This window comes from Equus asinus, chromosome 20 (assembly GCF_041296235.1).
Source record: "Equus asinus isolate D_3611 breed Donkey chromosome 20, EquAss-T2T_v2, whole genome shotgun sequence".
Classification (NCBI taxonomy): Eukaryota; Metazoa; Chordata; class Mammalia; order Perissodactyla; family Equidae; genus Equus; species Equus asinus.
Window position 1 is genome coordinate 12,825,987 of NC_091809.1, and position 27,951 is coordinate 12,853,937.

Consider the following 27,951-nt stretch of genomic DNA (forward strand, 5'->3'; position numbering starts at 1 on the left):
TGAGCAACACTCGTTCCACAAGCACAGAGAGGGCAAGGAAAGGAACCCGAGTCCTCACACACAGAAAGCCAGGTCTCAGCTCTGTCTGCGATTCTGAGCCCTTCCTGTTCTCTTTGAGAACCACCATTGCCCATCCCAGCAGCCCCTGGCCCCACCCACAGGGTAGGGGCCTCCCCTGGTGCCCTGGGCACTCACTGATGCCCCAGGGCGCAGCCACCCCCACACCCAGAGCACAGACCCCACCCTGCCTGCCGCACTCCGGAAGGCCTAGCCGCTCACCATCCTGATGTAGGAATTCTCAGCCAGGAGGCAGTAGCTGGACATGGGCTGGAACGAAAGCAAAGAGCTCAGCGCTACGAGTGGGGCCTGAGTGACGTCCGCTAACGTCTGCTCACGGAACGAGGCTTGTCTTGAGCTGCCAACTGTTCGGGGAGGGAGCCACGAGGACCACGAGAACAAGGTGGGGGGAGGCAAGGAACCCCCACGGGCCCCAGACAACTGTGGCCACACTGCACGGCTCCTCGGGCTGGCACCGCTGGGGAGGACTGCCAGGTGACAGCGATGCCTCCCTGCCACCCAGTCCCTGGGGCCACCAGCCTGCTGCCCACCGAGGCCCTGCTGCCCGCCTGCCGGCTCCTCGGCGTGGCTCGGCTCTCCCCCAGCACGGAGGCCACGGCAAGCGGTGGGGACGCCCTGGGCCGCGGGAGGCGTGTGAAGTACCCCTCACCGGGAGGGGCTCCTCATCCAGCGAGCCGTTCTCCACGGGCTCTGCCGCCCCGCCGCCCGCCGGCTGATTCTTCTTGGATTTCTTCCTGTCTGCAGACCGCTCCTCCTGCTCCTTCCGGTGTTTCTTCTTCTTATGCTTGGAAGGTTTCTGCGACCAAAGGAGAGATCAGGGTCAACCCTGAACTTCTCCAGCGAGTGGCACACGGCGATGCTTCCCCTCACGTCACACGGCTTGAGACGTGGGCCCAAGTGCACCAAGGTAAAGGGCACGTGTGTTAGAAGGGACAGGCCAGCAACCCCTGGGTCCATGGAGAACAGATGAGACGGGGCCCAGCTGAGCCCAGGACCCGGGGACTCAGTGCTCGGCTGGACGGTCACTGCCTACGGGGCAGACACGCACGGGAGACGGCAAGAGTTCAGACACGACAGCCCAGCAACTACGGCAGGCCTGAGCATCCAGCCCAGAGACGAGAAAGCAAACGTCCCACGGAGACCTGGACATGTGTCCACGGCAGCACGACCCACAACAGCCAAAAGGTGGACACAACCCCGCTGCCCATCAACTGAAGAGCAGACGAATGAGACGTGGCCCACCCACACACTGGAACACGACGCAGCTATGAAGAGGAGGCCCTGACACGATTGCACGTGGATGGACCACAAACACACGACGCTCAGGGAGAGAAGCAGACACAGAAGGACACACGGTGTGTGACCCCACTGACGTGAAACGTCCAAAACAGGCAGATCCACAGAGAGCGGACTCGTGGGGGCCAGGGGCTGGGGAGGGGGTGGGGAGTCACTGCTGATGGCAACGACATTTCCTTTAGGAGAAATGGAACGTTCTGGAACTAGACAGTGCTGGTGGCTGCATGACTGTGAAGGAACTGAAATCACTGATGGCTCGCTCTGCAGGGGACTGATCGCCCTGCAGCAGGGCTGTGACAAGAACCAGGCCCTACAAGCGCAGCGATGGGAGAGCAGTCGGAAGCTGGTCCTGGCGCTGAGGGCCGCCAGCCGTGAGCGCAGGCGTGTGGCCCCCTGTGAGGCCAGCCGGGGCGGTGCCCTCACCTTCTCAGGGTCTCGCTCCTCCTCCTCCTCCTCCTCATCCTGCTCCTCCCTCTTGGGCTCCTCACGCTCCTCCTTCGGGGCAGAGATGACAGCGTTCACCTCGGGCTCTGCCTGCAGGCAGTCAGGGCCAGGGCTCAAGCGGGCAGCCAGGCCCCGGGACGGGGTGTCCTCCACCCTCAGGCCCTGATCTGCCCTCATGCTGGGGACACTTCCTCTTGCAGCTGCATTCTGTCAACACGCAGGCGTGTGGCCATCAGGCAGTACAGGTGGCAGTAGTGGGAAGAGGAGGCCCCGCCTGAGGCCGCCTGGGTGCTGACCAGGGTCACTGCCTGAACCCAGAGCCGCCAGGCCCCATCCGCTAACACAGGGCGACTGCTCAAGGCTGCTGCCTGGCTCGAGGGGCGCCAGAAGCCTAGCCACCCTCTTTCCTGCAGCCGATGCCTGGGGAGACCTTGGGCAAGGGACCAAGCTGGCCCAAATCTGGCTCAACGTGTGAGGGTTCCCCAACACCCACCCCTGGGGCATAGGCTGCGGGGCAGGGCTGACAGGCGAGGGAGGGCAAGGGCCAGGCTGGGCAGTACCTAGAGCGGGCATCCCTAAATGCCTGAGAGAGGGAACTGTGCCAAAGTGGCAAACTGCACGCGCCCAGTGAGGACTGTGTGGGGCTGGCAGAGGCCACCTGCCAGACTCTTACCGTTGCCAGGGCGGGAGCAGGAGCAGTGGCAGGCGGCGGCATGGTGGACAGCCAGAAATCTAAGTCCTCACCCTGAAACCACAGGATGACAGGCCTTTGGCCAAGGTAGCAGACGGCCCCCAGAGGGCACAGGTGGACACGCGGAGGCCCCGTCGGCGGGGCCCTCCTGGCTCCCGCCCAGCAGAGGACAACTCTGGCTCTGCAGGCCTTGGGAGCTCCAGTGTCCGAGGAGCTGAGGACAGTGGCCAGACCAAGGGGGGTGGCATCTCTAGCTCTAACTGTCCTGTCATAAGAATGGCAGCCACAGACAAACCCGCATGGTTCCAAATGCCAGCACAGCCACGTGCCTACCAGGACACCACAGCTGTGGTCACAGTACTGCGCGGACACATGGAGTCACCCAGCTCTGTGATGACAGAACACGGCCCCAGGTACACGGTTCTTTACACACCCACTTCCTGCCCGGGGCACAAACACGCACATGAGCGCTGAGAAGGGCCTGGGGCTCACAGGGCGGCTGGCGGGGCTCACTGGCCCTCCATCACGACTCGCGACAAACCTCACAGCCGCCAGGGGCCGGAATGGCTGTTGCAGGCGCCCTGTGTCCCAGTGCCCCGCCGTGGCCGCAGGGCCGTGGGCTGCGCCTGAGGGAGGGAGCGGGAGCGGCCGCCTCACCTTCCCCTCCTCTCCCTTCTCCTCCTTCTCTTTCTTCTCCTTCTTCCTGCCTTTCTCCCGTCCCTTCTCTTTGTGCTTCTTCTCCTTCTTCTTGGGCTTCTTGCTCTTCTTTTCGATGACGGGGACGTCCTCCTTCTCAGGGGACTTGGAGGTCTCGGCGTTGCGGTGTTTCTGGACGGGCAGCTTCTCGCTGTCGGCTAAGGGCCTGCGGAGGGGGCCAGGTCACAGGAGCCACCGGCCTGTCCTCCTGCATGCACACACTGCCTGCACGCAGTGCGGCCTGTGATGGGGCCTGGAGAAGGGGCAGGCCCTATGCGACCCCATCTATTCACGTGGGCCACGGTGAATGGGCGACGGAGAGGGACAGCGAGGACAGGGAAAGCCCGGGCCCACATCCAGTCGTGCCCCTAGTCCCCAGCCCCCACACTTACTTATCCAAGTCAATGTCCAGAGCCCGGTAAGGGTCATTGGGGTCTTTGTCATCCTCATCACTGGGCAGGGCATTCTGCGGGAGAAGAGGAAGTCAGTGTCCACTTCAGCAGCCCCGGTCCCCGACTGGCGGAGCCAAGCCGGTCGGGTCTGTGGGACCCCCCTCCTGCACACAGACAACCAGGCCCACCCCCGTGAGGGGATCCGCCCCGGGGCCAGGTGCCCTGAGTGCCCGGCGAGGTCGGGACATGCCAGGGCTGCCATGCCATGGGAAATGGACTGACAGCAGGGAAGGTTTGTGTGCTGACGACGGCTCGAGCCCCCCACCAGGACCTGGGGCACAGGACAGGGCAGGCGCGTGGCCTCCCGGGGCCAGAGAGGCAGCGACGGGAAAGCTCCCTGGAGCGGGTGCGAACACCGGCAGGCCCAAAGGGCAGGACTGACCTCGGGCATCTCCTCGGTGACGATGTCCACCTGCTGGGCCGGGGCGATGTCCTCATCGCTCTCCGTGTGCAGCGCGCTGTGGCGCCGCGGCCTGCCCTTCTCCTTCTTCTTTTTCTTCCTCTTGTCCTTCTCCAGCCTCTGCCGGTGCCGCCGCTCCTCCTCCAGCTTCACGTACTGGTCTGACATGGGCAGCCCTGCGCGCGTGGGGACACTCAGCCCAAAGCCGCGCAGACGTCTGGCCCGAGGGCCTGTGCAGGCAGCCCCTCGGCCCCCATCACGCACTCTACAGGGGGCGAGGGCACACGGAGGCTCTCTGAGTGCCGACGGGCAGCGCACGGGGGGCGGGCAGCTGGGGCTGGGACTCGGGGGAAGAGACGAGGTGGCACCTGCACACAAACCGGTAGGCTGGCGTGTGCCTCTGTTCACCCAGGGACCAGGGACCAACGCCAGACGAGCAGGTAGGACAGGGAGTGGACACAAGCTCAGGGATCCCTGCCCCTGTGCTATCAGCCACACTTGCCTGGCACCTTCAAGGGCACGGAGAGGTCGATCTGCACCACGGGGATGTGCTCCACGCCCGGTGCGTCCTGGTACCGCTGGAGGAGCAATGTCAAGGCGTTATCAGGCTGGACAGACAGACGACACCTGGACAAGGGTCATCACCCAGCGTGACGCCCTGGGGCGCCAGGGGTCATCCTGGGGAGCACCGTTCCTTAACCACTAGGGGAACAGTGTATCAGCGTAAACAAGGACAGGGTGACATGCAAAAAGCCTATCAATTTTTGCCATCTAAAACTTCTTTTTCAAGTTGAGAAACTAACACAGGCTTGACAGCACAGCGAGCCAGCATTTCAGACCCAGCAGTGCAGCTGGGATCAAAAAGCCAGACAACACAGGTGCTGGCCAGGCTCGGGGGAGTCCCAGCCCTCAGCACAGCGTGCGGGACACGGGCTGCAGCCTTTAGGAAGGTTGAGCAGAGTCACCAGGTGACCCGGCAATCCCCAGAGAAGGAAAATGCTGGAGTGTCTCCCACAGGGAGCCCAACATACCCTGAATGGGGGGGCCGTGGGGCGGAGAGCATGGATGAAGACAGTGAGCATCACCTAAACCAAGCTCTAGAACATTCCAGCCAAATTAGACATCTCCTATGTCCGCTCCCTTCCTGCCAGGAAGCGCCTCCTCTGCAGCCCCACCATTTGTGGGGGCGGCGTGCCCTCCTGTTGGCCCCCTCACCCACAGGGGGTGGCCTGACCGCAGGCGAGTGCAGGACTGCCCTTCTCCCAGGCCTCAGTGTCTGGAAAGGCCCTCACAGTCTTGTCATCTGGATCGGCCACGACAACCCACAGCCACTGGTGTCCACCAACGGTGGGTGGACAGGAGCCCAGTGGAGCCAGGGAATGTCCCTCGACAATGATCCGGGCCAACCTCACCTTCTGGGGGGATGGAGAGCTCTTGATGTAGAACGGGTTGTTGGCCTGCTCCTGCTTCCGCGCTTCTCGACGCTGCAGAGAAAGGATTCAGGGTGCGCGTCAGGGAACGCGTGGACTATGAGCCCTCGTGTCCCCCATGTGTGGGCTACCTCCCAGCAGCAGGCCCTGGGTGGGGGCTGGGACCCCTCAGCACTTTGATTTCTAGCCTGTGACCCACAGGGAGCCGAAGGCCCAAGGGGGAAGAAACCAGTGTGGGTACAGACAGCAAGTCGGTGGTAACCCCAGGAAATGGGGATGACATCTCCATTTTAAGGATGGGGCTCAGAGAGACAGGGTGAGCTGCCTGAGGCCACTCAGCTCCGAGGGAGTCGAGACAGCAGCAAACCAGACCATGAGTGACAGAGGGATGTGTCTGTCCCTAACTTCAGAGAAAGAAGAGCTCCACACGGGGGAGGAGGGACCTAGGGTCGCAGCATCCCGGTCCTTTTCCAGGCTGTCTGAACATTGCACATCGTTACAAGATGCCATGCCAAGGAGAGCGTGGAGCAGACAGTCGGGGTATGCCAAGTGCACCCATGGGCCCCTGGGCACCTGCGGCTCTCTCTGGGAAGCTGCTTCTGGTTTTGAAAAAACCCAACCTGGACATCAAAGGCCAGCTCAGTGCTCCCCAGAGAACAGCGGGACACAGAGCCCAGATTCGACAGAAGCATGCATGGCCCCCCGCAGACATGGGGTCAGAGGCTGCTCTGAGCAGGGCCGCCTGCCTGGGAGCCCCGGAGAAAGGCAGCCCTGCCTCGGGCACGGAGTGCTCACCCGGGCCAGCTCCTCCTCGTCCGCCTCGGGCTGCCGCGGCTTGGCCTGCCGCTGCTCCTCGTCGTGGAAGATGGCCTTGGGCTTCTCATCCTCAGACTCGCTGTCCGAGAGCGGCTCGTTGATCCAGGCATCTAGGTCCAGGCTACAAGACACAGCAAGGTCATAAGGTGGCTCCGGCCTGAGTGCCCAGCCCTGGACACTCACGGTGGCCGATGAGGCAGGGACTCTGCTGTCCCCTTGGAGATAGGGACATGAAGGCCAGGTGGCTGCTCAAGATCATGGCAGGCAAGGCAGAGTCCAGGGGCCCTGGAATCCAGGCTGGCCCTCATGGCCCTCCCCATGTTCTGGGGCCCCCACAGAGGCTCACGGTGCCCCTGAGATATGTAGACAAGGGCTGCCAGGAACCCACTTTCCATGGGGTGGCCCCAGGACCTCACAAGAACTAGTGAGTGCCCTGGATACAGTCCGCGTGAGGGGGTCTGCCCAGCCTACGGGGCTCAGGCCTCAGGGGCCTTCCTCCCACATTCCTGCCTCTCCTGGCTGGACAGCAAGTCCAGGGTGTGGTTCTGCTCCCGCTGTCCCTCCTGCCGCCCCGGCCTCCTGTGTCCCGACAGGCCGTGTGGCTCACCCTTCTGGAACCGGAACCTTCTTCTGCGCCTTGGGAGCCACAGGGTTCAGCTCCCCGGCAAAGAGGGCGCTCACTTCTTCCGCCACCGGCACGTCCTTGGCCTGAAGCTTCTGGATGTGCTTGACCAGCTGCAAGATGCAGGACGCCTGTGGGGGCCAAGGAGGAGTCACGGAGGAGCCACGGGGGACTGGCCCTGAAGGCCACTCAGCAACCAGAGAGCATCGCTCACACCACACGGATGCTTAGCCCAGGAAGGCGACACGGCCGCTCCCCGCTGAGCCCCAGGGAGAACATCTGGAAAGTTCTACAAGTGGCCATCGGGTGCGGAGGAATCCAGCCAGGAAGAGACCAGCCTGGCTGCCGTCTCCTTTAGCAGGAGGAGAGGGAAGAGGGAAAGAGGCCCACGAGAAAAGAAAGTGCCCTCCTACGAGAATCGCGGGCAGCGCCTGCTCCCAGGAGGCACCTGGGCAGCTTCGCACTGCTGGTCTGCACGCGACTGTGACCGGGACTCCACTGGAGTGCGGCTCCCAGGAGCGCAGGAACCAGCCCACAGCCCCCAGCCCAACACCGGCCTTGGGATCATCTGGCACAAGGCGAGCTAATGTCACACACATGCCCCCAACAGTGGAAGGCCCCCTTCCTCCCCAGTCCCCTGGGCCGGGTAGAGCAGGCAAAAGGGGATTTCCTCAAGTTGCTTTTGGGAAAGGAGCGCTGTCCACTGCTGGGAAGACCGAAATGTGGCCCGCAGGCTCCTCCTGAGGCGCAGCTCCCCGTGGAACCGCGACCGCGCAGCGCCCGCCCGCCCGCAGCTCTCACCCGCTCCTGGACCTCCAGGTCCGCGCTCTGCACAAACTGCGGCAGCCGCTCCAGCATGAGCTGGGTGGCCTCCCGGGCCGCCGCCGTCCCCGCAGCCTGCTCCTCCTGCCGCAGGACGCACGCGTACAGCTTGACGACATTCTGCACGTAGACAGCCTGGATGTGGCCGGGCAGGGTGGTGACCTTCGGCCGCAGCATGGCCTCGAGGGTCTGATGGGGCTCCTGCAGGTGCCTGAAGATGCGGGGGGTTGGCGTGAGCACGCGCCCCGACGGCTCCGCACCACAGCGATCCGGAGCTGGGCGCTCGCCCATCCCGCCCAGGCGCCGGGGCTGAGGGCGGGGGCTTAAGGAAGGAACCATGGCCACGAGGCGACAATCAGGGAGTAGCCAGCCAGGTAACAGTTACAAGGACAAAGGAAGGAAGCAGATCAACGGCGCGAACGTGGAGACGGGAACCACTCACACCAGGCGGGGATGTGAGGAAACCGGGACCAGACCCGGCCTCGTGAGGGCACGGCCAGCAGGCCCTGGGTCACACTGCCGCTGAGCCCTCACTCGCTCTCAAGACCAGACCCGCTTATGACTAAAGCAGCTCTTCCCTCAGTGAGAAAGGAACCGACAGGGGAGACGACGGGCTGCGGGTGCGGCAGCGCCGGGGAGCGAGGGCCCTGCGCGATGCTGGGGGCATGAGGTGGGGCACAGCCCTCCTCTCGGGAGCACAGGTAGGGTGGCCATCCTGTGGCCACTCCCACTGACTCACTCGGAGAACTCCCCGCAGATCCAGGCGGCCGCGTAGAGCACCTCGCAGATCCCGTTGCGCTGGGTGCTGCTGGCCACCAGGTGGGCGCTGTCGAGCAGCGCGGACATCTGCGACACGGCGAACTTGCGGATGGCCTTGACACGGATGGCCACGTCCAGCATCTGCGCAGCGATGAGGTGGCCGTGGCGGGTGCCCTCCAGCCGGGTCAGCTCCACCAGGATGCTGATGTACCTGCAGGAGGGAGCAACTGAGAAGCGTGCAGCGTGCTGCCGGCCCCCCACATCCACCTGGCCGTGTGGGGACGGACCACTCGAAGTTGGTGATGTGCTGGTAGTTGGACTGGCTGCAGATGTCGATGATCTTTGTGAGCAACTCGTCGCGGTAGGTTGTGCCCTCGGCCTTGTCCACGTGGGTCATCAGCTTCTTAACAATCTCCATCAGGTTCTTCTTGGACACCTGGGGCGGGAGGGCTGGTGAGGGTGGGCTGGGTAGGAACACAGGAGCGGTAGCCAGCCAGTGGGAGAGGCACGCACCATGCCGTACAGGAGGTCGAGGGCCCGCAGTCGGATGGACTCATCCTTGTCGTCCAGACACTGCAGGACAAGGTCCTTGTGGGCCTGCACGGACTTGGGGTGTGTTCTCAGGATCTTAGACATGGCCAACAGCCCCAGGTACTTCACTACAGAAAGGGCGACACGTGGTTAACCCAGCCATGCCTGACGGGCTTTGGGGCCGCCCAGAGAGCCAGGCCAGGTCTGCAACACAGCCCCGCCGCCTGGCCCTGGCAGCCGGGGGGCCCTTGGGGCGCATCTCATGGCCGGACCCCAGGCATTCTGGATGGCATGGTAAGTGTGGGCAGAGCCGGCCTGGGCCTGATAGGGACCTCACACTCACCAGGAGCCACTGTCCCACCCTGCCCAGCCCAAATACACGCTCATCTAAACCAGGGGCAGCGAGCGTAGCCGGAAGCCGGCCTCTGTCAATGAAGGCTACGGCCACGCCCACCACCTACACATCCAGAGCTGTACAGCCTCAAAGCTGAAAAGAGTTACTGTCTGGCCCTTTCCAGGAAAAGTTTGGTGGCCCCTGTTCAAAACAGACAGATCTGGACTCAAAATGAGCAGCCGACACGCGCAGGCCCTCAGAAGCCCTTGCCACCTGTCCCAGGACCGGGTGAGCGTTACTGGCTGGGATCCTTCGAGAGGTGTCGACCACAGGAAGATCGCTCTCGTACAGACACATGAGCAAACGGACAGCGAGGCTGCTTCGTGCTCGGCAGGAAACCACCGGGACCGCCACAGGGCAACTCTCTTACTCATCACAGGACCCCAGGCAGCCCAGCAGGAATAGACACAGCTTCACGTGTCGCGAGACCCAGAAGCAATAGATGCTAGCCTGGCTCTGTTCTTCGGCCAGTTCTCTGCTTCCGTTTCAACTGGGCTTCCACGGCCCCTCCCTCAGGGCCTCCCGGGAACTGGGGCTGGAAAAATGAGCCGGGTCCTTCGCGAAGACCTCACCCGGGGCCCCCTCCCGTGATGTGAACACATGGCCCGGAGGCTGAGCACAGGAGGGCTGTCCCCGGAGCCATACACTGAGACAGCGGCCGGAAGGTGTCCGCCGGGCAGACGAGGGGAGTGGGTGCGGGGGGCCACACCACGTTGATAGAGGAGGTTCCTCTAGAGCCCCGCTGAAGCCCAGCTGTCAGCCTGCCGACACTGGCTTCCAGAGGAAGGGTGTGGGTAACACGGCGCCTACTTTCTTCTCACAGGAAAGAGCCTCAACTGCACAGTTTAGGGCCCAGGACCTGCAGGGCTCAGACAGTGGGGAGCAACTCACGGTTCTGATCGGAGTCTTCTATTAATATTCTCAGCTTCTGAACACAGAGCTGCACGTGGGGAGAGGACACCGGTTACATCTCATACACTAGCGGTGAACTCAGCGGCCCTGGCCTGCCCCACGCCCGAATCTACCCCCTGCCGAGGGCCCGGCCAGCAGCCCAGGGGAGGTAAGGAGCGCTGAGGCCAAGGAGAGGCATCACAGACCCGCGGAGGATAGAGGGTCTGCACTCTGGGCTTCCAGCCCAACATGCACCCACCACACAGCAGGGGGGCTGCTGGAAGCAATGACGAACACAGACAGACAGCAGGCATGCTGCAGGCAAGGACCGCAGGCGCCCAACACGGACACGAGGGGAATGCCCACAGAAACATGAACGGGACACCCTGGTGACTTCCACGGGTGCCAACACATGTGTCCAGAGCACAGATGTGTGCTGCACAGGATGCAGCCATGCCCACCCACGGCACAGTCAGGGGCCAAGAGTGAATGATGGCAACATACATGGGTGGGGTGGCACCTGTCGGAGCACAGGGGCAGGGGACTCCCAAGGTGGGGACAGGGGAGAAGTGGTCTGGCTGGCCGGCTGGTCCTTGGGCCCCGCCCCCTGCCCGTCACCGACTCCACTACCTGGTGCTGCCTGGCACTCAGGACCCACCTGGATGCTGGCACTGTGGTTAGGCATGCCGGAGGACAGGGAGATGAGAACTGAAACAGACAGCCTCGAGTTAGGAGCCTGCCCCCAACCCAGCATGCAGATGTCCCCTCACACAAGTCCACTGTGGCCATGGCCCCTGTGCCCGGTAGGAGAGACATGAGGTGGAAGTACCACCACGTCTGGAACGGCTTGGCCCAACTGACATTTGTCAGTAAAGGGCTCTCACTGCAGGCTGACTGCTCTCCCTGGAAGGGCCCCTCACGGCGGGGTGCCTGGAGCTGCACTGGGGCTCCAGATGCCTAAACACCAGCGCATGAGGTCCCTGCCGAGCACCTGCCCTCCTGGGCGCTGGAATCTCACCCGTGCCGGCCCCGGTGAGAACCCTGCGCGCAGGGTCTCCAAGGCTAAGAGTAGACAAAAGCCCCAGGGGCACCAGCGTCACCATCCAGGCCAGTTCCAGGGAGCTGGGGCCAAAGCCGCCTGCCCTGCTTGCCACACCATCACCTGAGACCCTCTGCACTGTGACAGGCCGGCCCGTCCCCTGCACCCCACTCCTCAGCTGTCTCCAGGGCCACCTCTGCTCCTGCCACGCCCGGCCTCCCCACTGACCTTCCCAGACGCAGGAGCCCGCCCTCCGAGTCCACTCCCTGGCCCCAAACGCCCCCCCTTCCTCTCCCTGTCACTGTCGCTGAGCCTCGGGGCAACTCACAGCCCACGCAGATGCAGTCACGGGGCACGGCCCTGGGGCCGGCTGCCTGTGAGGTGCAGAGTGAAGGCCACCCCGGGTGCAGGAGGAGGGACCAGGGCAGGCAGGCAGCGAGCAGCCGCAGCCCTCGAGCCACCAGCTCCAAGTGCCAGTCTCCCAGACACCTGGGCACAGGAACAAGTGACCCGGCAGTAACTCAGGAGGTGGCCAGCCGGGCTGGGGAGCAACGACTCCGGTGCCGACAAATAAAGGGGTCAAGGAGCCTCTAATCAACTGCACGGAAACACGCCAGCCAGTGCTCTGTGGCCCTCGGCTGGATCTCGACCCAAACAAATGGACTCTAACGAAACCTGAGAAACACGTTCTAACTCCGCTAAAACACTCAGAAAAGATAAGGTGCTGTTGGTGGGTTGACGGGCGGGCCGAGAGCAGCAGGACTGGCACTGGAGGCGGGGGATGGGCAGCGCACTCTGGCGGCAGACGTGCAAGGAGCCCCTCACCCTCCAGAAGGGCCTCCAGACGGGCTGGGCCGCCGAGCGGCTTCAGAGCCAGAGACAGACATCCAGCACAGGGGCAGGAACCTGCGACTCCAGGTGTCCTCGTGCCACCTGGCGAGGCCAGCAGATGCCACCGGGGACCAGGGGAGGGCCTCCCACCAATGAGAGCCATCTGCTTTGGAGCCGGGGAACGCAGGCTCTCACCTGCGATGACAGTGTTCACACATTCGTAGAGCAGGGACATGGCAGACGTGCTGGGGACAGAAACAGAGAAAAGACATGAGGACCAGACGGACTGCTGTGCTGGACTCAGGAAGATGCTGTGGGCACTGCCTCTGAGAAAACACGGTCGGAGGGCGACAGAGCCCAGGAAACCCGACGCCAGAAAGCCACTGGGTGCTGATGCCCGGGGGAGGCTGGGGCAGGAGTCCTGGCGATCACCCGGCCGCAGACCCCGAGTCCTGTCTGACTATGGGTCTTCAGCACCTCCGCCGGTCAGCGCGGCCCAGCCACACTGTCATCTGGGTCATCAGAACCCTCCGAAGGGCACAAGCATCCCCCTTCGAAGCACCGAAGGCGGCCTGAAACGCTGCCCCCACTGGAGGCCAGTCCCCCACCCTTCTAATGCTGTGATCCCCACGAAAAAGCCCAGTTCCCTGACGGCCTCCACCAGCCCAGACCACCACCCCCTGGCTCCGCTCTAACGGGGGCCTGAGGGCCAGTCAGACGTGGCCAGGCCTCAGGGGCGTCTAGGGGCCTGGGGAGCACAGCCCAGGACAACGGCGACCAAGGGCGGGCACCAGGCACATCTGCTCCCCCTCAATATTCTCTCGGGTGGGCCCTGAGCCCAAATCACGGGAAGCCAAGTACACGGACGCTGTGCGTCCCAGAGAGCACGTGCCGTCAGAGCCAGCCCAGGGCCATGGGACCCACAGCTTCTTGTTCTCTGGACACACAGCTACCTTGTGAATTTGGTGCTAAATTATTATCTAAAACCAAATTTTCCAAGGCCAGACATCCATGTTTACTATCTGTTACCGTCTGACCCACTTACAAGTCAGGAAACTGAATCCCAGGGGACGGCGGAGACGTGCCTGAGGCCTGGGCCGCGCAGACAGCACGCAGCTCTGACGTCCTGCGCGGCCTCGAGACCCAGCTCCTCCTGCTGCCCATGCCCACCTCCCTGGGGGACAGCACGGGCAGGATCTCCCGAGCAAGCTGCTGCTCAGCCCCCGATTCAACCACAGGCACCCAAAGTGGTGTGGAAGCTCTTAGAACATTCCAGAACAGGCCAGTGACCTAAGTCACCTAAGGCTCCACTGGACCACTGAATCGACTTGTGAACCTGGGAGGCTGCAGGGGGTCTCCTTCTTCCTTCTGTTTTGTTTTCGCAGTTGCTGTTTCAAAAAGTGAATCAAAGGGAAAGCAAGCCCCAGCCCTGGTGTCCCACGAGGGCCAGGGATACTCCAGAGACACAGCTCGCTGCCTGGAGCAAAACCACCCAGTGTGTCTATTTCCTTCTCGATCCTGGGAGACTGTCCTCGAAGCTCACCCCTCCCACACGACAGGTGCGGGTCCTCACGCGGGGCAGGAAGCAGAGGCCCGCCCGCGGTGGACAGCAAGGATGGCAGGCTGCCCCAATGGGGCGTGTGGGGAACCAGGGCTCACCTGTGGATCAGGTTGGTGAGAGGCTCAATCAGCTTCTTGCCCAACCTTGGCTCCAAGGGAGTCAGAGCACCAAACTAGGGGACGAAAACCAGTGGGTCACTCGCAGCAGGAGCAAGACCACACCTCCTTGTCCACAGCCAAGAGACGGACGCCCAGGGTCGGAACCTGACTCCACCCCCGCCCACGGGCCCAGGGGCACTCCGGGACACCCAGTCACTCCCGTGGAGACAAGAGGAATGCTTGCCAGTTTGATGATTTTAATGAGGACCCAGTTGTTGGTCGAGGAGGTCATCAGCTTGAAGAACAGCGGAGCGAGCGAAAGGTAGTTTTTGGGGTTGCGCCTGGCTAGCTCGCAGATGACGTTGACTGCTGCGGACTGGACTCCTGTAAAGTGTGAAGGCATCCTCATCAAAAAGGGGGCGTCCGCAGGGCCAGCCCCACGGCCGAGTGGTTAAGTTTGCGTGTTCCACTTCAGCGGCCCAGGGTTTCACTGGTTCGGATCCTGGGCGTGGACCTAGCACCGCTCATCAGGCCATGCTGGGGCAGCGTCCCACATGCCACAACTAGAAGGACCCACAACTAGAGTATACAACTATGTACTGGGGGGATTTGGGGAGAAGGAGGAAAAATTAAAAATAAATTAAAAAAAGGGGGCGTCCTCATCACTGGGGGGCCCTCATCAATAGGGAGGGTATCCTCGTCAATAAGAAGGGCCCTCATCAATAACGGGGCCTTCATCAATAAGGTGAGGTCCTTATCAATAAGGGGGTTCTCATCAATACATGGGCATCCTCATCAATGGGGGGGTCCTCATCAATAAGGCGCATCCTCGTTAATAAACGGGCATCTTCATCAATAAGTGGGCGTCCTCAACAATAGGGGGTCCTCATTAGTGAGGAGCGGACGTCCTCATTAGTAGGGGAAGGGCCATCCCCTCAGCAGGCTGCTGGTTCCGCGTGCAGGAGCCCTGCCTGCACCCAGCGCTGCGCCCATCACCTTGGGCACGGCTCAAAACCCGACCACCTCAGGGCTATCACCACCACCTCCTAGGGAAGAGGGCCCGAGGCACCAGGCTTTGTCCCTCGCCTGAGGCCACAGGCCAGGCCCCGGCAGGATCAAAGTGACTCCAGGGGCAGGACACCCACCAGGGAGAATGACTCCATGTTCCCAAGGCACAGCCCTAGCCCAAGGGGCCTGCTCCAACTTCCCCAAGCAGAACCTTCCTCACCCTGTGACCCTCCATGACGCAAGGCAGATTTCCCTGCGACAGACGGTGTTTAGAGAAGCTATTTTATGTCAGCACAGCTAGGGTCTCCCAGCTGGAGGAGAGTTACAACAAGGACAGACGAAGGCTGGAATGCGCCCTGTGCTGCAGGACTGGCGTCAAGGCACTGGGACAAGTCGTGACTGCTAACACGCAGCCAGCCAGGCGGAGCGCTCGAGGTGTGCGGGCGTGGGTGGGCGTCTGCCGAGGGCCAGCAGCAAGGAGCACACCAACCCAGACCGCCTCCAGATCCCGCCCCACGCACAGCAGCAGGGCTCCCTGGAGAAGGGGCGGATCCCAGGCCAGGGCAGCGACAGCGGGAGACGAACCTGGCATCTGAGGTGCCAGGAAGTAAGAAGGTGCCCTCTGGGGGCATTCTAGGAAGGGGGCCTGGGACCTAGGGCCCCTCGACTCCTTCCTTACAGCACCTCGCACCAGGTCTTCGCAGACGCTGGTGGAGTGCCACCACCACCGTGTGGAGTCCCACGTGGTCCCCGAGTGGTGACAGTGTCTGGGATGCCCCCATCTTAACTCAAATCCACAAACCAGGATCGGGGTCCTCCAGCTTCTCCTTCAGGCGGGGGAAGGCAGGGCGCAGCGACTCGGGGTACTTCAGGAACACCTTGTACATGATCAGCACAGCCTTCTTCCGGATGTATGGCTTGGTGTGCGACATCTGTGGGAGCAGAGCGCCATCGGTGTCCCCTCAGCACTGCTGCTGTCTTTCGCACCCCCGCCGCGTTCCACTCCGTCCCCCGGAGGAAACCCTCTCTCCCAGCTGGTCTGGCTTCTAGCCTCGGGGCCGCCTGCACGCCCGCTCTACTGCCCCGCCAAGCCCAGGGATCACACACAGGGTCGTGGATGGAATCGAAACCTGCCTCCCTGTGTTGTGTCCATGACCGTAGGCCAGCCTTCCAAAGGCTGAGACCTCCGCCCAGACTCCCTGGGGCCATCTGAGGGATGGCAGGTCACACTGCAAAGAGAGCCTCGGCCCATCAACGAGGGCCTCAGGCTCTTCCGGCTGCCGAGGCCTGTTGCCAAAGCGGAGCGCCAAGGGGTGTCCCAGGCTCCCCTTGTCAAGCCTGGGTCCCCTGCACGCCTCCACCAGACTGCCCTGGAGCTCCTGTGCACTTTGGGGATGTGCTCTGGCCGGAAAGGTCTGCCGTCCCTGGTGGGCACACTCCTCACTCGTCAGGGCCCCCGGGAGCCTCGCCCTGAGACAGTCACGCAGCCCACCGTGACCCAGCCCAGCAGGTGCCGGGAGCAACTCCCAAATGGCCTCCTGTGGGCATGTGACCACCGTCACCGAGGCCAGGGCGCACGCTTTCTGAAAAGCGCCTGCCAGGCAGTATTTTTGGCTTTGCGGGCCAGACGGTCCCTGTGCGACTCCTCAGCTCTGCCCTCGCAGCTGGGAGGTCACCAAGGCGGGGCTGTGGGCAGACAAAATGATTCACAACAGGAGGCCACTGGATGTGGCCCCTGATCCAGAAGCTGATGATGCCGGCGGTCTTCGAGACCATGAGCCGAGACCTAAGCATCCGCATAGCAGACAGGTGGACCAGGACAGACAGAACTCTCTCAGGAGGAAGGTGAGCACCCTCCGCAACGCTTTAACGTGACCAAGGGAAAAAAGGCCCTCCCGGTTAGCTAGGGATGCAGGCGGACGGCCGCCATGCCGGAGGCCATGATGTGGACGAGGACAGCCACACTTGAGAACAACACCCCAGCACCGTGGGGATCAGCACTGGCTGGGCTTCCTGCCCTTCAGACCGACCGAGCCGTGAGAAGTCAATGCAGCCAGATAAAGATGCGTGGCATCAGGGACGGAGCACGAAGGCTCACCCTGACTGTGCGCTGTCGAAACAGGAGCGACCGCCACCTGCACCTCACAAGAAAGTAACTGACGGGTCACTCGTGACCATGCAGGTGAGCATCCTCAGCCAGACCTCACCTGTCGGTGACACACCCCTTCTCCCAAAGGGCTTCGAAGCGGGGAAGACTTGCGGCTGCCAGAAGCTGAGCCCCATCAGGTGATGGACAGGGACAGGGACTCGGTTTCCCACTTCATGCTGGGGACCCTGGCCCGCTTCCACACGCCCCGGAGTTCTTGGTGTGATGTTTTAGCCTCAGTTTTCCCGGCACCCAAACAGCCCAGATCACGTCATAGACCAGAAGTCAAGGGTGGCCTGGCACGCTCACAAACTCACCAGTGTCATGATGTCGTTGGCCAAGTCTCTGGCAAGGTCTGGGGTAACAAAACAGGACAAGCCAGTCAGTGCAACGCCAGTGTCGTACTGGCTGGGGCTGCTCAGGTCCTGCAAAGGGAGGGAGGAGGGTCAGCGGGGGCACTGACCGTGCATCTCCCGGCCTAGCTGTGCCTGCCAGCCTTGCACGAGGCCTAACAAGACGCAGACAGTTCCGCACTGTCACCAACAGAAGGGCAGGGGCGGGTGGAAGAGGAGGGACAGAGGTGAGGGGAGAGCTGCCCCTGGCTCCGGGTACAACCCAGTGTCCCCAGGCGCAATCGGGGCTGAGCCAGCATCAGTCACTGGGTCTTGAGGTGGCTCCCTGCTTAGAAACCTGGGGAATGAGAAGGCGCAGCCAGCCAGTCCCAGGCGCCGAATAAGCACATGGCGGGGGAGCCCCCCAGCAGAACCCCAGAACCTCTGCTTCCCCTGGGGGGTCTCTCCTACAGCAGCCAGGGACAACAGCGCTGGGCCCCTCCCAAGGGTGAGAGCAGCTTTGGCCTGGGCTTCCCCATCAGGCAAACAGGAGAACCAGCGGAGGAGGAGACGCCAGGCCTGGCCGCCATCATGCTCTGAAGTCACGCCCCTGCGGCTCGTCTACAGCTCTCCCTAAAGCGAGCGGAGAGCCTCAGCTCAACGCCGGGACAGCGCTCTACGTCACTCACTCGCTCTCGGAGCCGGCGTCTTAAGGGACCTCCCCAAACTTGCTGCGCACGGTGGAGAATACACTGAGAGGCGTTTTAAGAGCTAAGCCTGCAGGCTGTGCTAACAGTGTGAAAGCACCGGTTTTTCCAACCCACTCCAGCCCAGGCTGAGGACACAAAACCGTGTCGGAACCCACAGCACAGAGCCGGGCCCTGACCGCCCGCTGCCAGCTCCACGTCATTTACAGGGAGGAGAACGGCAGAGGCCACGGAGCCGCCGGCGCCCGTCAGAAACGAGGGTTTGCAGAGAGGACGCTCAGGCCAACGTCCGCGGGGCAGGCCTGCGGCAGCTGTGCTGCAGAAGTCACAGGCTCATTTAAAGTGACACGCATGGGGAGTGCCAACACTGGGGCCTCAAGGGAGCAGGAGTGCAACGGCAGCGGGGCTGCAGCTGCACAGCCAGGACCCCGTGCCCGAGGTGAGACGGCGACAGGCCAAGGAGGGAGCAGCGGCGGGCGGCGGTCACGGTCACCTGCCCAGATCTTCTGGTAATGGGGCGGGTGCACCGCCTGCTCGGCTGTGAGGGCGCCTCGGCTCAGCCGTCCCTGCAGCAGAGCGGAGCTGAGTGACCTGCTCTAGCACATCTCAAGTGGTGACCGGTCTGTGTCTAAACTGAGGTTGGCACACAGGGGCAGGCAGCGGCGGGGGGGGGGGCGCCGAGCCGAGATGGCCACCAGGAAAGCTCAAGCTGGGCCTTGCCGAGCTGGCTGGCAACCGGGTGCTCAGGAGGTGAGAGCCCCTCCGCCCTGCTCTTTCCCGCTCCTCGCTCACCGTCCCAGTGCGGCCGCCCACCCTCTCCCTCCTCCTCTCCAAGGCCGCCTGGCCGAGCTCGCCCCTTGTAGCCCATGGCACCTGACGCCTGGTGCTGCTGCTCCTTGGCCGTGAGCTGGCCTCCCCAGCACCGTGAGAGCGGCAGGCTCGTGTGCCCAGACCTGCATCTGACCCGTGCCGGGCACCAGCACCTCGGCCACTGCCGACACGGCCTGACTATCCCATGGCGCCCACCTGGGAGAGAGCCCAGGTCACCAGGTCACCCTGCGGGGCAACCACAGCTCATGGGGGTCCGGGCCTTGCCCCTGGCCATCCGTGAGCCCAGGGCTACAGCCTCCAACATGTGATCTGGGGCCAGGAAAGGAGGGGGTCTCCAAATCCTGGGGCCAAGGAGGAAATTTACTACTCAGTGGTCTTCAAAGATCATTTCAAAACATAAAAAAAACTACACGTGACTGAAACACACATGTGGTTTGACCCACGAGACCCAGCGGCAGGAAGTCCTACACCAGGAAGGGTGTACACCCCATGCAGGCACGCCCTCAAGAGGGAAAGGCATCTGAAAGAAGGGGGGTGACTGCAGAGGCAGCCCCAACGCCAAGAAGTGGAAACGAGAAGAGGGGAGTCTAGCCACCGGCCAGCCCTGCCCGTCCGCCTGCGAGCCCCAGGGCAGGCGCCCCACCACTTCAGGGCATCTCTGAGAAGACGGGCATAGGCGATGTGCTCGCTAAGGGGCTCGCAGGGGGTGCGGCTGGCCTGTGCTTTCTACTCGCCGCACAGAGCGACAGAACAGCCAGCGTGAAGAACAGACGTGCAGGCGTGGGGACAGCAGAGCTGCACTGTGGAGCGAGAAGGTCGAGGTGCTGCGGGAAGGGCCACCTACCTTGCGGATCTGGTTGGTTGTCAGCATGATGACGTCGGTCCCTTCGTGAAAGCACTGAGAAGCAGCGAGGTAGCCGATGCGCTGTCGAGGGGAACATCGAAGGCGTCAGAGGTGAGACGGGAACCACGCCCCTCAGGGCAGCTCCAGCCCCTCTTGAGCTGCTGCCAAGCCAACCCCCAGGCCCGGCAGCAACACCCCGCAGCCTGGCCCCAGGGGCACAGGTGGGTGGGCGCTGGGAATCCATTCATGAACCAAGACAGGGGTCTTAGTCTGACCCCGGCAGGGACCCGCAGGCGGGCGCTCAGGGCTGGCAGCAGCCTTAGCCTCAGCTGCCCAGCGGTGGACGGGCCCACCGAAAACTGAGCCAACTCAGGAAAATTACAGAATACCCACCAATGGGCCATGGGTGTGGAAAAGCACTTTTCAGAACGTTTACTAAAACGGGAGACATGCTTATGTCATGAGATCAAGGGAGGAGAAAGCAATGTCACAAACTGCTCCCAAACAATGGGACCCCTGAGGCACAGAGAATAAGGGCTCAGAAAATGACTAAGAGGCACCGGGACAGGTGACAAGGTGGCCTCTGAGTGGGATGATCAGTGTTTGCTTGGCTTTTTTGAGGAAGATTAGCTCTGAGCCAAGATCTGCTGCCAATCCTCCTCTTTTTGCTGAGGAAGACTGGCCCTGAGCTCACATCCATGCTCATCTTCCTCTACTTTACATGTGGGACACCTGTCACAGCATGGCTTGCCAAGTGGTGCGTAGATCCGCACCCAGGATCCGAACCAGCGAACCCTGGGCCGCTGAAGCAGAGCGTACGAACTTAGCCACTGTGCCACCGGGCCCAGGTCCCCTCCTTGTTTTTTTTAAAGAGTTACAAATTTATTTTAATTGGTATTAAAGATATATATAATCAATCCTACAAACCCATAATTTCACGGACATTACTTAAGATTGAAAAAAAAGTGTTATGTAAACAGTATGAATAAACAACTTGACAAAAGCTGTAAAGGGGACATTTGGCTCCAGCCTGGCGGGACCAGGTCACTAGTGCTTTTCCTGTTGTTTTTCACGGCTGGGCCTCTGGCCTCAGGATGGGCTGCAGTGATATCCGGGGACGCCCCACTTCCACCAGGGACCCCCCAGCCGCCTCCCGCCCCAACAGCACGGGGTTTGGGACCCACAGCAGGCTCCTCCACGCACCTTGAATGTGAACTTGGAGGCGCTCATCACTTCTATGATGTTGAAGGCGGCCCAGCTGATGTCGTATCCCAACATCTGTAACTGCAGAGGAGCGAGGCACAGTGACTACCTCACGAGCCAAAGCTGAAGCCAGAGCACGCAACGTCCCGTCACGGCACGCGGAGAACGGGCGCCACCCGCATGCCCAATACGCGGGCTTCACCAACACACGCCCCGGCGCACGGCCCTTCTTCTGACAAGCTAGTCTCCACGTTAAGACACAGAGACAGGTCAAGAACAAACACTTCAGAAGGATAAACGCCTGCGGCCGAGGTCCCAGAGCTCACACGCACTGGTTAAAACCCCACAACCGTTGCCAATCACTCCTCCTAGACGTTACGCCGCAACGGGACCTCTGGCAAGCCCTTGTCGCCCTCCCCAACCAGGAAGAAAGCCCTGAAGGGGACAGCCCAGCCGGCTCAGGGCTGAGCCCCACCCGCTGGCTTCTGCGGTCCAGCCCGTGTGGGAGCTGAGATGCGGGGGGCACTCCCACCAGCCTCCGCGTGGGAAAGGGCCCCACAGGACCCAGGCCGGCTGGACGGAGGGCTCCACCAGGCCCTGCGCATGTGGTCGTCACGGCTCGCCTCTCCCTCGACTCTAAGGCCTGTGCCGGGAGCTGATGGCGTCAATCAACACCTCGTGGGTGGACAGATGGACAAATGGGTGGCGGGACAGACGATGGGCAAACAGATGGACAGACAGATAGACAAATGGATGGGGAGAGACAGACGGATGGAGGGATGCGGCATGGCAGCGGGCGTGGCCCTGCGGTGCCCCCTGGGCAACCACCACAGTACTCACGTAGGTCAGCTTGCAGACGGCGTTGGCTTTCACCGCGATGTTGTCCTGCTTCAGCTCCTGCTTGATCTCATCAATGCACTGAGAGATGTATTTTGCCTAAAAGGAAAAAAGAGAAATTGACAAACTGCAAGTAGCTGGCTAAAACAGTTAAGAATAATCTCTTCAGAAAGAAGCCAGACACAGAAGGCCACACAGTGTACGGTTCCACGTCTCTGAAACGTCCAGCAGGCGCAGATGCAGAGACGGACAGTGCATGCGTGCAGTCAGGGCCAGGGAGGGGGCGGGGCAGTGGCTGCTGATGGGGCTGCTTTTTGGGGTGAGGAACGTGTTCTAAGACTGACTGGGGCGATGGTCGCGTGACTCTCTAAATCTACGAAAACCTCTGAGCTGTACACTTTAAATGCGTGACTGCACGGCAGGCGAACCATGTCCAACAGAGCTGCTGCTGAAAAAGCCAGGGGCCGCCCCGGGGCCGAGCGGCTGGCTTCATGAGCTCCACTGCGGCGGCCCAGGGTTTCGCCGGTTCAGATCCTGGGCGCGGACGTGGCGCCCCACATGCCACAACCAGAGGCACCTACAACTAAAATATACAACTGTGTACCCGGGGGCTTTGGGGAGAAGAAAAAAAGAAGACTGGCAACAGATGTTAGTGCAGGTGCCAATCTTTAAAAAAATGAAATAAATAAAGGGCCATCAGTAGGACAAGACAGCAGGAATCCTGCAGGATCGTCCTCCCGGAGGGGCAGGGAGGTCGTGAAGTGGGGAGGAGGAAGACGCACGCCGAAGCAGCCACATGGAGGTCTGTCCTTCTGGCTTCTCGACTTGAGTGCGTATCTGATGTTTGCTAAACTGAAAAGTTTTAAAAACAACAACAAAAATAACCGTTTCAACACAGAATATTAAGACATGGAAATTTTCTCAGTCCTCCAGTTTCGCCTTTTAACAAACTGCAAACGAGAGAAGGTACAAGGCTAGGAAGACATGCCCACGTCTTACTGCCCGAAGGCTCGTCCCTCGCACTGTCTGAGTCACAGCTCTCGTGTGTGACCACGGGGTGGCTGGTCTACCTCAACCCCACACTGCCACAACACATGGGGCCCAGACTGACATGCACCCCTGCAGGCCAGCGGCTCCCACTTCTCCAACAAGGGCTGCAGCCAGGTGGCGGCCACCAACCTTCCCTGCACCTCCAGTCACAGGATGACCTGGGGCCTCCCCAGGGTGACAGGCGACTTCGGGATCCTCTTCCAACTCCTCCTTTTGCTCAAGACAACAGAGTGCGTGAGGATGCTTCCCGCGTGCCGGGTGCCCTTCCCAGTACTTTATAGAACCCACTCATTTGATCCTCAGCACCGTGTCCCCAGGTGACAGGAGTACACCAGCCCAGGTAGGCGGAGCCTTTTGCAGTCCCTGCGGCATCCTGCACTCACAGCACACGCGCAGCAGCCCCTTGGCTGGACCCCCCAAAACCTGCCGCCACACTGTAATTCAGCGCACCCGAGAGTCCTGGGAGGGGAGAGCTTGCAGGGGAGCCCCGGACCACCAGTCTGCTGGGGCCAGAGGCAAAGACTCCACGAGGGGAGGGAGTGCCAGGCCCCTGTGCCTCTCGCTCGCTCTGGGGTTGGGGCCACCCAGGAACAGTGTTGACGCACATATAGCCCAGGCAGGCCAGCTGGTGCTGGCCCTCGGGCCGTGACTGGGGGCTGGGGCACAGACGAGGAGCCAGGCTGGGGGAAGATCGGCGTGAGCAGCCCACCCTGCCTTCAGGGCCACAGGCACCAGTGCCTCCCAGGACACCACCCACAGTGGGCTGCCCGCACCAAGGGCCTGGCATCCGTGCCCAACGGCCACCTCAAGGGCTCCTCTGAGGCTGACGCCCACGCTGTTCAACATCAAGCTCTCCGGGCCCTCTCTGAGCCATCTCCGGCGGCCTCTCCCGCAGCCGGGGCGCTAGCTGGGTGCGGTTCCCGCCGCCTTCTCCCTGTGTGCAGTCCATGACACGAGCAGCGCCTCCTTCCGTCTCCACCACGTGTGCATGGACCACGTCGTGTTTATCCATTCACCAGCGGATGCGTACTTTTCGGCTTGCGTGAATCACACTGCACGGACATGCTGCTGTGTACAGGTGTCTGCGTGGACAAACGTTTTCAATTCTCTCGGGTTTCCTCGCTAATTCAGCACGTGTACTAAACCAGCATTCAAACAGGTCTGACTGGAAGCAGTACTGAGACACGGGGCCCAAAGCAACTGATGTCCCCTCTGGGAGCAGCAGGGCACAAGGCTTCTAGCCCTTCTGCCCCAAAGACACACAGAGATGTCACCACAGCAGCCCAAAGAGAACCCAAACCTGCTCATGAGGTGAGTAGTCACCACGGGGTTCAGAGCGAGTCTGTCCAGGTGATGCCCCAGGCCCACATGCACCTGGCGCCCCACAAGGCACGAGCAGCTCCCTCCACCATCTGAGAAGAGCGATGAGTGAGAACCCGCCCAGCTGTCCACCCAGTGGCAGGATTCAATGGTCCCCCTGCCACGCTGTCCAAAAGTGGCCGCCTCCCCAAAGACCAGGGTGGCAAGCACGGCCAGTGGAGTCCTGCTCCAAGTGCCCTGCACACTGACCTCCACTGCACACACATCCTCCATCTAACATGTCACCCCGGACCATACCCCGACCGGGCCCAAGACCCTTGGCCGCCCCCAGCTCGGGCTCCAGGGGAAAGAAGCCATTTGAGCACTCTCTCAGCCACAGAATATTTTATGAATATTTTATGATCGAGAGTCAGAACAATGGAACAAGCGTCACCATACCCTTCCAGCAGGCTTCAAATGACTACATCCTGCTCAGGGATCCTGGGTTCCTGGCCCTGCACACGGATGACCCCTCCCTGCACCCTGGACTGTGGCTGTTAATGATTTAAAAGCACAGAACAAAAGGACCTTCCCCGGTGCTGGAGAGACCGGCCTCACACATGGAGGCGGCATGGGAGACGGGGCAGCCACTGTGCAGGGCGGCCTGGCAGCTCCTCCAGGTCAAACAGAGTCCCGCTCCCAGGTGTCCACCCAAGAACGCTGAACACAGGTGTCTAAACAAAAACCGGGACCTGAGTGCCTGTAGCAGCATGAGTCATGACATCCCCGAAGTGGAAACCAGCCAGACGTGCCCCAGCGGATGGATGGATGAACACCACGTGCTTCGCATGCATGTACCAGCTTCCTAGACGCCCCAGGGACACTCGCCCCAGCTTTCAGGAGGGCCGGGTGGAGTCCACTCCCGGTATGTCCGCGTAGCCCCTATGAGACCAAGCCTCCCACACAGACTGTGTTAAAATAACTTCCTGGAGGCAGCAGAGAACGAGCAGAAGCGCTGGGTCAGGGCCTGGCCTCTCGTGGGTTTTCCCTGAGCGCCATGCGAGTAGCTGAGACTAAGATAGGAGGGAGACCTGGGAACAATTAGCTTCCACAACCAGAGAGCAGAGACTGGGTGAAGACAGCCGCTGGAAAATGAGGAGGGAAATCCCAAAGAAGGGAGAGTTGGAGGGTACCCATGTTGTGCATATAAACTCAGCCCAAACCTCAGGCCGACCCCAGAACTGCGCATGCACGGGCATGATCCCTCAGGGCCTCGCTAAAGCTAAAAGAACCACACTGCAGCTTGCCCACTGCAGGAGAGGCAGAGCCAGACTTCCAGACGAGCTCACTGCCCCTAAAGGAAACGCTCCCCCTACAAAACCACCCTCCTCAGAGGACGTAACAGAACCCAGATTCTCCACACTGCGCCAGTGGCGATGCCCAGAATACAACCCCAAATTACTCAAAATGAGAAGCAGAAAAACATAATCTCCATTCAAGAAAAAAAGACAACTAACGAAGACGGGCACTCAGATAACCCAGATGACGGAATTAACACACAAAGATTTCAGCCCAGCAGCTGAAACCATGCTCTTACGGACTAAAAAGAAAATACGCACATAATGAACGAACAGAGAGGAAATCTCAGCAGAGAAAGGAAAGTGATGTGAAACAACCACACAGAACTCTAGAACTGGAAAATAATTTTCAAAATCAAACATTCACTGGATGGACTGAACAGCGTACTGGAGACGAGACGAGACAGTCAGGGATTTGAGGTGGAACAATAGGAAATCACGCAGTCTGGAGGAGAGGAAAGTTGGGAAAAAAAATGAACAGCCTCCGGAACCGCAGGACACGCCCAAGGGTGCAACACACGTGTAACTGGGGGCCAGGACGGAGGAAATGTCTGGGGGACTAACAGCTGAAACATTCCCGAACTGGGTGACAGACACAGATTCACAGATTCAAGCAGCTCAGCACCCCAACAGGAAACAGAAAAGCACGCTCAGACACACGGCAGCCAAACGCCACCAACTGAAAATACAGAGGAAAATCTTAAAAGCAGCCAGAGGAAAACACACCCTACACACCCGCAGACAGCAAGGGCCACACGGCAGCTGACTTACGCCCAGAATCAACAGAGGCCACCGGACGCGGAAGAAACTACTGAGCCAGAACCCTCTCTCCAGAGAAAACATCCCTCAGGAAGGCAGGCAGCGCAGCAGAAGCTGAGGACGCCCGCCCTGCGCTCAGAGCTTTCGCCGACCCGGGGACAGACCAGAGCCCCAGGAAGCGACGGCCTCAGGAAGGTCCGCCCGGACTTCAGTTTCTAGGCATAAAACAAGTGCTCGGGCTCATGGCTCCCACACACAAGAAAAGGGTGGAAAGAATTATAAAAGACACGAAATAATGTTTTGTACTCCCTTGGGAGCGCTTAAATGTTCATCTAAAACAGTCATGTGAAGTTGAAGTAAGGAAAGGGGCAGAGAGCGGTGACATTAATCTTTTATTTACACACAGCTCTGCTAAGAAAAAAGCACTTATTCCCCGTTTTACAAGAAGGAAAAGAAACTGGTCAGGGTATACCAACATGATCCAGACCCAGAAAATCCTATTAAAAACGTAAATTAGAAACACTTTAAGGTCTAAAGTATAAATGGCTACATAGCATCAACATTTTTCTTAAAAAAAGAATCACAGGTGCGAGCATGATCACGTTCTCAGACCCCCGCCCGCTCGGCGCGGGTTCACACTTCACCACGGAGCTGCGAGGCCGCTTCACTGCTCCAGAGTTTAATTTAGAACAAAGGGTCCAAAGTCCCTCCCAGGGTGACTCCCCAGGGACACAACAACATGGCAGTTCTGGCCCGCCTGCTCAGCAGAATGCCCCAGGACACTCTTTAAAGAAAACCCCAGATTCCCGGGCCCTCCCCAGCCCAGTGGAGCTATCTTCACGCCCGCGCTGCTGCCAGGGCAGGGCGAGCTCACAGCCACCGACCTGGCCCGGGCTCGACAGCTTCTGTAAGGAGCAGGTCAGGTTCACAGCAAGACCGAGCGAAACGCAGAGGTTCCCTGCCCCCACACACGCACAGCCTCCCCCACTCTCAACACCCTGAGAGGGACATTTGTTACAATACTCGAAGCGACAGGGACACATCGTTATCACTCAAGGTCCACAGGCGACGCCAGGGCTCACGCCCTGCGTTCTACGTTCTGTGGGTTTGGACGAATGTACGACGACAATATCCACCATTACAGCATCATACAGAGCAGCGTCACTGCCCTGAAGGTCCCCTGTACCTCACCATTCCTCCCCCCTCAACCCCTGCCAACCACGCATCTTCTCAGCGTCTCCACAGTCTCGCCTCTTCCAGAACGTCCGAGGGTTGGAGTCACACGGTGGGGCCTCCTCAGATGCGCTTCCTTCACTTCACAATGTACACCCCGTCTTTTCACGGCTTGACGACAGCTCAGTTCTTAGCGCTGAATGGCGCCCCACATCTACTATCCCTCCACCTCCTGAAGGACATCCCCACCGCCTCATCCCCGCCATTTCCAAGAGGTTCCCTCTGGACTGCCCCAAACCTCCAGTCCTGTGCGCGCCCAGAGCTGCCCGTGGGCTGGGCTGAGCTCCATGCTGGCAGCAGCCCCCACTGACTCCGGGCTCAGGACTCGAGCCCACACCCCCCTGCTCAGGAGCACAAGCCCGGCGGCCCTCAGGCCTTCAGGGGCTCCGGGCGGTGGAGACCGCCGGGGCCGGCGTGCAGGGCATGGCCTCGTGATGGGTCTCAGTCAGTCAGCGTTTCCAAGGCATTCGAATCTCAGACCAGGAAAATGTCA

General features: G+C 61.0%; 1 protein-coding gene across 4 annotated transcripts in view; it reads right to left on the reverse strand.

Annotated features, from left to right (window-relative positions):
* Window positions 1–27,951, reverse strand: part of AP3D1 (adaptor related protein complex 3 subunit delta 1) — a 40,592-nt gene that overhangs the window by 5,428 nt on the left and 7,213 nt on the right. Inside the window, exons 2-26 of one of the 4 annotated variants that reach the window (XR_011495877.1) lie at window positions 21,763–21,858; window positions 20,923–21,003; window positions 19,720–19,800; window positions 17,323–17,430; window positions 15,662–15,791; window positions 14,096–14,235; window positions 13,852–13,925; window positions 12,388–12,437; window positions 10,981–11,030; window positions 10,323–10,371; window positions 9,020–9,165; window positions 8,794–8,942; window positions 8,487–8,717; window positions 7,727–7,958; window positions 6,911–7,056; window positions 6,283–6,424; window positions 5,470–5,541; window positions 4,560–4,635; window positions 4,040–4,233; window positions 3,598–3,671; window positions 3,167–3,371; window positions 2,492–2,563; window positions 1,798–1,908; window positions 721–874; window positions 280–327 (exon numbers count right to left, since the gene is read on the reverse strand). Coding sequence is in view for 3 of the 4 variants with exons in the window: in XM_014845638.3 (XP_014701124.2) it covers window positions 280–327; window positions 728–874; window positions 1,798–1,908; window positions 2,492–2,563; window positions 3,167–3,371; window positions 3,598–3,671; window positions 4,040–4,233; window positions 4,560–4,635; window positions 5,470–5,541; window positions 6,283–6,424; window positions 6,911–7,056; window positions 7,727–7,958; window positions 8,487–8,717; window positions 8,794–8,942; window positions 9,020–9,165; window positions 10,323–10,371; window positions 10,981–11,030; window positions 12,388–12,437; window positions 13,852–13,925; window positions 14,096–14,235; window positions 15,662–15,791; window positions 17,323–17,430; window positions 19,720–19,800; window positions 20,923–21,003; window positions 21,763–21,858 (2,904 nt within the window). In the remaining variant the exon portion in view is untranslated. The other 3 variants (XM_014845638.3, XM_014845639.3, XM_044753591.2) reach the window with 3 other exon arrangements.